Source organism: Dermacentor variabilis, chromosome 4 (genome assembly GCF_050947875.1).
Source record: "Dermacentor variabilis isolate Ectoservices chromosome 4, ASM5094787v1, whole genome shotgun sequence".
In the NCBI taxonomy this organism is placed as follows: Eukaryota; Metazoa; Arthropoda; class Arachnida; order Ixodida; family Ixodidae; genus Dermacentor; species Dermacentor variabilis.
In genome coordinates this window covers 74,496,928-74,506,654 of record NC_134571.1, presented here as the reverse complement: position 1 = coordinate 74,506,654, position 9,727 = coordinate 74,496,928, and the positions used below count along the sequence as shown (strand labels likewise).

The 9,727-nt window shown below is 43.3% G+C and overlaps 1 protein-coding gene across 2 annotated transcripts in view; it reads right to left on the bottom strand.

Annotated features, from left to right (window-relative positions):
- Nucleotides 1–4,543: 4,543 nt before the first annotated feature.
- LOC142579386 (uncharacterized) overlaps nt 4,544–9,727 on the bottom strand; it is a 34,901-nt gene continuing 29,717 nt past the window's right edge. For both annotated transcript variants that reach the window (XM_075689514.1, XM_075689512.1), the window contains exons 11-12: nt 9,007–9,096; nt 4,544–5,710 (exon numbers count right to left, since the gene is read on the bottom strand). In XM_075689514.1, the coding sequence (XP_075545629.1) occupies nt 5,631–5,710; nt 9,007–9,096 (170 nt within the window). In that variant the 3' untranslated portion in view covers nt 4,544–5,630. The remainder of the gene's footprint in view (nt 5,711–9,006; nt 9,097–9,727) is intronic.

Sequence of the window (9,727 nt, the reverse complement as noted above, 5' to 3'; positions counted from 1 at the left end):
TTCCGATCGCTCAAGGTTGCGTAGGAATAGTATAGTTCTAGCGTCTAGGAAAAGTTTTAACAGGTGCGAGGACGGCACGCATAGCGTGGGAAGCTAGCCGCCGGAATAGCTATCTTCGAGAGCTATTCTATATTATATTATATTATACTTCGAGAGCTATGACTGATGCTTTTCTATATATATGTATTCATCTCATCTATGCGATCGCATGCGCGTGCTGTTTCTATATTGCCGCAAACTATTTAGAATGTGTAGTACGGCCGTTCATCTTTAAAGTGCGAGCATGGTGATCAACGGATGTATTTTTATATATCTGCCTCCCTAAATGTAAACAGGCGTTGTGCCACTCCCAGTGGCTGTTGCCAACCTGATCTCTCCCCATTTTCCTAACAATGTACATATAAGTTTGTTTTCATGTCAAGTATTCTAATAATAATCTGTGCATGTTCCGCTACCAATGAAATGAAAGGAGGTGTTTATTTCTCACACTTAATGTAACCAGCAAGAGGGCAAAAAGCTGCCTTGATGCAGCGAAAACCGCCCTGTGCCCATTGATCACGTGATAATATATTCACAACATCTGAGAACCCGACCTAGCTTCGTATAGGCTCAAAGGCTAATGAGTCGAAAAGAACCAGGCCGGGCTGGGCCGGAATCTTTCGGGCTGGATATGGGCCAGGTTTAAAATCACTAGGCCAGGCTCGGGTGGGCCAATACAAGGTGCTTTTAGGCTTAGGCTGAGCCCGAAAAACTGGCCAGTGCAGCGCTCTAGTAGACCGTCTCTTTAAGGATGGGTCTTTAACCATACTTTCATGACGTGGTGACAAGGCACATGCATAGGTGGGACATAAAGTGTTCATTGAACAGACTTGTGAGGGTGATTGGGCAGTAACTTGTTACTAATGTGGGGCCTTTGCCTTGTTTCAGAATTAGAACAACAAGGGCTTTTTTCCATGCAGCAGGGAGGTACCCCGCAGCCCATATAGCATCGAAAAGTGCGAGTAGCGTTATTTGAGGATCACTGGAGAGGTGTTTAATCATGCCATACATGATCGTGTCAGGTCCAGGTGCAGAGCTCCGACATGCAGTTAAGGATGCTCTCAACACTGCAATGTTAAAAGGCAGGTCGTAGGGTTCATTCTGTCTGCATCTGCGGTCAATGGCCTTGCGTTCTGCCACTTGTTTGTCCTTTAGGAATGCCCCGGAATAATGGTTAGAACTGCGCTGAAAGTGTTCGCCAAGAACGTCAGCTTGGTCTTCCAAGCTGCTTGCTTCATTGTTTGCTAGGGCAACGGATGATTTTCTTGTCCCTTTAGCCTTTTCAGCCCGTCCCATACTATAGCTTCTCAAGTATACGAATTTATGCCCGAGAGAAACCCCTGCCAGCTTGCCCTCTTTTCCTGTCGTCACGTCCTTCTTTCCTGGGATTTAACCTGTTTAAATTCTATTATATTTTCTGCCATAGGACATTCATGCAACTTGTCCCAAACTTTATTTTGTCTCCTCCATGCCTCTCTACAATTGTCATTCCACCAGGGAACCAGTCTTTTGAATGGGGTGCCACTTTGAGGAATGAACTTTTCAACGGCTTGGCTTTAACTGCCGAGGGGCTTTAAAGGTCCTAACACTCAGCATCGGCTCAACCCCCAGGATCTGCTTTTCCCCAGACACGGCTAAGCAGTGCACGGTTAGACCTGCGGCCGAGGGAGGGTCCAACCATCGTGTGCTCGGGTATGTGGTGTCGCAACACATCAAATGCCTGCTGATGCAGGCGCCCCTGCAGGGAATCGGGTGGGTGCCAACCCACAAATTTCATTAATCCCATGCTTGGTTAAATTAGTGGAAGCGGTGGTTTAGCAAAGTAACAAATGCTCAAAGTGATACTACTTGCACAAGCAGTTGTTGCACAACACGACTACAGGACAGCTACTAAAAAAAAGTACACGTTTCTACCGATCGAAAGCTTGCACACGAATGCAGTATCCTCCAATCATCAAGAAAAAGGGGAAGAAATAAATTGTCATCACGTCCCACTTGTCCTGTCATTACTCCTTTGTCGCTGTCTGGAACTATTGTCTGACATTTACCTTGAACTATTGCCATAACAGCGCCTCAGAAATAAGTAAAAGTGAGCAAGGAGCAATAGGCGTGGCATTGCTACTAGCACTATCCCAGCTGAGAGGAAACATGTGGAGAACACACAAAGAAAGTAAATGGTGTGCTCTTTATATTTCCATCATTAATAGGTCCTCTTCAACAAATTTCTGCAGGAATACATTCACTGAAAGGTATCACACTCATTCCTCAATGTTCTCAATCTTTTTTAAAGCAGAAGTGTTGCACAGCCCCTTTTAGGTATGAAAATGCTTATAAACACATGCTACTTAATTACAAATTCTTTCTGGATGAAAGATTAATTTACAGACAACGGTACGTCTGCTAATTTCTTTACAGTTCAGCATGTCCTCCCTCCATTTGCACTTTAGTGATTGTACTTTGGTCAGTACTGAATTTGCTAGTGCTTACATAAACCAGTGGTGGGACAGCCCAAAGTGATTTTGGAGCAATTTGTGGAGCAAGTAAAATTGCATTTTGGAGCATCTTGGAGCAGGCCATTCTGAATTTTGGTAGAGAAATGGAATAAGGAACACGGCAGAGCACTTCGAAACCAGGATGAAACAGAATAAACCAACACCAGCGCTGTACTGCTTAAGCAACATCTTAAGATGAATATGAAGAAGATTACTCTGATACTGAAACCGTCTAGTTAGTGCAAATTTTAGTAATAGTGCCTGTAGATTTCCAACTTGCGGTAGCAATCACAAAAAACATGCATTCTGCAATAGAGTGTCCGAAATTTCGAAAAGCAGCCCAAGACATTTTTGATAAATACATCTTTCTTTCATGTCTCGACAGTGTGGGTGAAGTGCCTGGAACTGCGCTTCACCAACAGACCACATGGAGAAGTGAGAGTTATGAACTACGGTGGTTTATTATTGCGATAGCAATTTTATGCGCAACCCAGGCGCATTTCTGCCGTTGCCATGGTGTTCTGTATAAAGCCCAAGGGTGATAACATTGTTGCCACGCGCCATATGCCATATGCGCGAGTGAAATTATGCGAGGGTGATCCGAATGTGGCGGCTTAGTGCTGCACGGGCAAGGCATCAAGGGGGGGGGGAGGGTTGCAGGGAGGAAGGGGGGTGTTCTACTCCGGCGGCTGCTGCGTTTGATGCGGTTGCGTGGGCCCTATCTTGTAAGCAATCTGTGATGGGGCCAGAGTGCATACGCCGAATGCTGATGGCTTCGTGTGCACTGTGTTTTCGGCGCTTAGTTCACGTTGAAGCAAGAGGCAGCAGGAAGGTCATTTCACTCACTGTTGCTGCCGCACTTGCTCACTCCTGCATTTTGACAGTGAGTGTGCGTGGTGATCGAGTGAAATATGTTCACGCTTCCTTGTGCATGCACACCATGCTTGCTAATTTAGTAAGAAATCTTTACAAGTTTGTATGGCCGATAAAACTACTATGTTTACTTCGTATAGCTGTCTACTACTTTACTATAGTGACCTAGTCACTATCACGATACTAATTTGCTATCGTCTTTTGGGCCAAACTGTGACTTCTTTGCAACTTTTTTTTTGGAAGCCATTTCTGTATAACAGGCCAGGGCAATTCCAAAGCACCTAATACTTAACCTTTTGGTATAACGTAAAACTATTACAATATGTTTTCCATTCCACCATTAGCCCTTCGTGATAGCTCAAGATTGCTCAGGTCTTGCCCATTTGGGCATAAAAACAGCATCGTTCCAGCGCACAATTGAACAAGGACGAGAAGAGAAAGACAACACGAGCGCCAGCATGTAATCAACTAGCCCAGCTGTCCATACTTAGCCATAAAAACAGATTGGAATAGCTTTACGCTATACCTGCCTTGGGACAGTGATGCCTGCGCACTGAACCCACAGCAGCGCACGCCTCCCTAATATCTAGTTTGCTCGCAGTGCAATCAGCCAACTTTGCGTTGTTTTGCGTTTGAGCTAGGGAGCACCGCACCATTCCAGCCGCTCAATCGTATTCTAGTACACTCTAAATACAGCTGCCCTGGCTGTTCCAACAGCAGCAATGACAGCCGGCAATGGCCATGCCGCACCGGCCACTTTCAGCTAGTCCAGTGTTATGAGGGCGAATGTTACGACAAACTGTGCGGGAGGCACCGTCGTGCGGTGTGCAGGATGTGAACAGCTGCGCTCTTTTCCGGAGAACAAATCCGCTCACTGTTTGAGGCCAGTGGCGGAGAATACATACTGAAGCCGCAATTTCGGCCAATTCTCTGTGCTTGGCGCAATTTGGTGCGGGAATTTGCACTTGTATGAAAATGGCACAATTGGCACATGAGTCCCACCCCTGGATGTTGAAAACAAAGCAACAATGAATGAAAAATCAGAGAAGTATAAAAAAATCTAGTCAGCAGCTAGGGTGAACAGTAAAATAAAGCACTGCAAAATATTACAATAGCAGTAACTATGCAGCCAAAACACACAAGAATGCAATAAATTTACTACAGACAAACAGGCAAACCAGCTTGTAAATTTGGCAGGAGCAACAATTTCCCAAACTGTCAATTGCCAGTGTGCTTGTGAGCCACAAATTGCACCAAGAGATGGGATGGACAAAATGCGCTTGTGGATTACCATAATACTATTGAAATTGCCATTAAGTCTGGGCAGACCTTTTCAATCGGTAACCTCACACCAATCCATAAAGCAATAAGAAATATTAACACAATAATCAACACTGTAAGACAAAGGAAATAATTTGATGACTAGTTGCATAGCATGGCAAATGGGAGCCATCACAGTGCACACCAGGCATAAGCAGCAACTTGCTGTAGCCAGGCAAAATTTGGATGAGTTATGTACATGCATAACATTACAATGCTGAAAAGAGTAAACATCACTCTCCCAGACCTGTTAAAGGGTGATTGCTACTTTTTCTTAGAGTGACGTTAATGAAACAGCTCCCAGCAATGTCAGTCTTCAGATAACGTGAAACAACTATTGCTCCTGGGTTTGAAAAACAAAAAGAAGATAAAACCAGACACTTCAGCTTTACCAGAGAGGATATATTTACAATAATTGGGGATGGCACACAAACAGTTTTTTCACAGTTCAGCATGTCCTCACTCCAATTGAACTTTTGTGATTGTACTTTGGTCAGCACTAAAGTTGCTGGCACTTACATCAACATTAGTACTGTAAACAGTGCAACAATAATAAAAAATCAGAGAGGAATCAAACACAGAAAAGACATAAGACATCCAACATGTAATCTGCAGAGGTTTAACGTTTGACTACAGAATGAAAAGCACAGTTACAAGCAACTGCTGAAGATAGAACATGAGCACGAGCTGTGGTTGTCCAGCTTTAATCAGGTACAGGAAGTCACGGTCTCCAAAGACTTCAAAGCAAAGCATGTGCCCGCTTTGCGCTCGCAGCCAAGCCTGGCACTGTACAGCTCATGCAAGTTGTGCAGTTAAAATGCTGTACAGTGTGTTTCAGCAGCACAACATGGAGTACAAGTTGGAGCATCACTACTACACAAGTGGCATATGATGAGAGAGCTATCCTCAAGTACGCCAGCCAAGCCTCCACTTGATAGAAGACTCGCCGACAACAGACCTCAAGTTCAGAGGAGTGGGAACAAAGCCTGCATAGAGAGAGAGAAAAAAAAAAAAAGATAGCGCACCTTAGCTAACATCAAGAGTCAACAGCAGTGCTGCAAAATCTACAGATGCATGTGGATATCTGCTGTTTTCCTGTTATCTGTGCATTTGTTGAATGGCTGATTGAATTATCCATGGGGTTTAACGTCCAAAAGCAACAATGGAAGTGAGAGATGTTATTATGGGGTGCTCTCGATTAATTTTGACCACCTGGGGTTCTTTAACGTGCCCCAAAATCAAAGTGCACAAGTATTTTTGCATTTCACCTCCTCAAAATGTGGCTGCTGCAACCAAGAATAGAACCAGCAACTTCGTGCTCAGTAGCCCAATGGCCTAGCCACTGAGCCACCACAGTATGTGTGCATCCATGCATGCGTAAGTTACACATATCTACAAAAAATTTTAAAACTTTTTTTGACTAGTCAAAAGACTGCTTATGCCAGCTTCCCATTACTGACCATTTCGAGCTGCACTTTCTTCAATGAGTTGTCCCCATTATTATTATATTTTTATTGTTAAACTGAAGGGTTTGATGTCCCAAAACTGTAAAATGGGTTATGCGAGCCTCGGGATCAATTTAGACCACAAGGGGTTTTTGTGGACTAAAACATCCGCCTAATGCATGGTAAACAAACTCTTTTGTATTCTGCCACCATTGGAATGCAGCTGCCCCGGCCAGTAATAAGATCTTCTATCTCGTGTACAGCAGAGCAATGCCATACCCACAGTCGCCGCAGTGGGTACGTCTCATTAGGAATTGATGGTTGCGATTTCTGAAAGTCAATTCATAGTGATCTTCCGCCCACACTAATTTTGTTTATATTTTATGTTCATATTTTATTTGCGAGTTTCTCTCCTGATTAAAACAACTGGAATTTGCTGCACTACCTAGTTGTCATATTTATTACCTCCCTTTGCGTTAGCCTTTTAGTGGTCAACATGTCATTCAAAGACATCATCACTGCTTAATTAAAGTGAAGGGAAAGAGTACTGTTGACCTATAGCTATCACTAAGCAAAACAAACAAATAAGTTCTCATGGCAAAGCCGCGAGAAGTATGTATGCTCTCATCACCCTGTGAAGTCCACAGTGGCTAAACCATAGATAGAACAGTTGTAAAAGCTTCTGGAGCAATTTTCGGAGCAAAATATTTCAGATTTTGAGCATGTTAACAGGGATAAAAGTGCACTTTTGGATCACCCCCCCAAATTGTAAATTCCAAGCAACTTTTTCCAAAGAGGCCACTCAAAATCTGGAGAAGCTCAATGAAATAAGTTATCCCAATTTTTAGACTCGTCCTTCCCTTTTGCACAAACACCTGGCATGATAGATCCAACTTCAGAGTGCGCAAAAGACCGCCACGTTCTGCTTCTTAGTGTTTATCAGCTACAGCGAAGTTCCTATAGTTGCAGCTCTCATAGTTCAAACTAATGAATAACTCGAACAGCAATTTGGATCCTGTCCCAGATCCAGACATGTAAACTGAAAAAAGAAAAAAAAAAAAAAAACCCTCACACATCTGCACATCATGCGTGCAATACGATTACCAATTGACACACCCAGAGTTTGTTCCAGAAAACAGAAAGTGTAAGGGGAAATGGTGTTGCAGTCGCTCAACATACTGCAGGCACATGGTACAGGCACAAAGTACTGCAGCAATGTAGAGCAATGGTTACATTTTGCAACTGCCCACAGAAATTTAATTTCAGACAGTCCAAATGTAGCTGGAAGCTGAGATTAGGCCTTTTTTCTATTATTTTATGTGTAACAGAGCTATCTACTATGTACCATGAGGACGCTGTATAAGACGTGACATACACCCGACAGTTTTTGAACAATTTGTGACCATCCTTCATGCATGTAAGATTTTTAAATTTCCTATATTTAGGCACCCTGAGTTGTGCGTAATTCCCTTATGTGTCAACACAATTATTATTTTTGCAGGAATTATTAGCAATAACAGATTATCCATACACTTTATGAATAGGTAAGATGTCAATCTTGGCCACTACTCTTTGAAAAACATAGTGCTTGAGATGTGCTTATAAAAAAAATGTCACTTGCATTCCGACAACCCCACATCTTTTAACATTGATAGAGGAGTGGTGCAGAACTGATACAAAACGGACACCAATCTCTAGTATGTGACTTCTACAGAAAGAATGTACTACATGTATTTACTAGAATTCATATGGAAACATCTAAATATAGGTTGAATTTAATCTTGTAATGCCCAAGTACAGTTCTGCATTAAGGAAAATTGGAACCACTAGGGCTGGTATAATGTAACAATTCATTCTGTTCAATTCAATGTCTCTTATTATCCACTGTTCACAGTCTGCTGATTAAAATGCAGGCAGCACGCCACTCTGACCACTCATGAAGCACAACATTGAAGCAGAATCATTACCACATTTACTCAATCCTAATGTGCCCCCAAATCTAACGCACTCCCAATTTGTACGGGTTTAAAGTAAAACAATAAAACGCACATTAATGTAACATGTACCCCCATTTATAAAAGAAATATATAGCATGCCCAGCACATTCGTGATTGATAATGAAAGCAGCGCTCCGTTGTCATCACTTGCACTTCACTGGCTGCAAGCACCAAGCCCACAGGGCCGGCATTTATGAGCAATCACTTTTAGAGATACTATTATCACTTTCGTGAGATTTTACGTCAGTGCATCAGACTTGTCAAAGCATGCAGTCCACAGCATTCCTGGCATTGTGCACAGATAGCAAGCTTGGCGCCACGCCAGAAACATTGGCAGCCATATATGCCGACACATCTGGTGCCAAGACGCACGAAATCTCACTAAAGTGTCTCCGAAAGTGATCAAAGTCAAGCTCATAATGAACCGACAGCAACTTTCACGAAAATGTGCTCTGTCACCATCTTGCGATGGTGATGAAATTTTATCCGACGGCTCTGATGGTAGGCTGTTGCCTACTGATTGCACATTAGGTTGGAGTAAATATGGTACAGTGTCCCAGCCTTGTCCACCTTTATTTATGGTTATGAAAAGCACAAGTTGCGTAAGTTAGTAAAGTAATTATATAGTAATTGGCTTTTTCAACTATCCGCATCTGAGACATAACTCCAGCATATCAAAAACTCAATTATTAACTTTCCATTAAATTTCCTGCACTTATATCGGCATTTTGAGGAATCAGACTCAGTGTAGCACATATGGTACAATAGACATCACAGGATTAACAATAATTGAACACATATGAAATCTTCTGAACGTGCACTGCAGTCATGCCTGCATACCATGCTTCAGTTTAAGCATCCGGGTGCGCCTGAGCGGTGGAGTCAAGTGCAGTCGGTCGTCTTCTAACCAGCATTCATTCTCCAAGGTCGCTGGTGTGAGAACCCGGGACATGCAACAAAAAAGTGACGTCAGCACATCTATGCAAGCGAGCGCTGCAAAAGTCTACAAGGTGGACTTCCCTGAGTGCGTGGTTACTTTTGCTTTAATTTGCAAGTGTAGGCAATTGCTCCAGCAGGCTAGCGTGAAACGCTAACACGTGCTGGCCTTATGCACAACAAATTTAGCACTCACTGCACTGATTTGCACTTGGTCAATTTCTGTGGGGCTTTATGCCACATGCAGATTATGGGAGTGGTGGTGTGTAAATTAAATTATGGGGTTTTTTGTGCCGAAACCCCGATCTGATTATGAGGCATGCCGTGGCAGGGACTCTGGAAACTTGGACCACCTGGGGTTCTGTAATGTGTACCTAAATCTAAGTACATGGGTGTTTTTGCATTTTGCCCCAAGGAAATGCGGCCGTTGTAGCTGAGATTCAATCCCATGACTTTGTGCTTAGCAGCCCAACACCATAGCCACTAAGCAACCACGGCGTGTCGGAGTTGTGGTGTCTGAATACATTTCGGTACCCACAACAGGCAGTACTGTAGTGGACGTGGACGATGTCACATGCACTGCAAAGAAACTGACCCTAACCTGTGCCCGGGTATGCTCATTTAG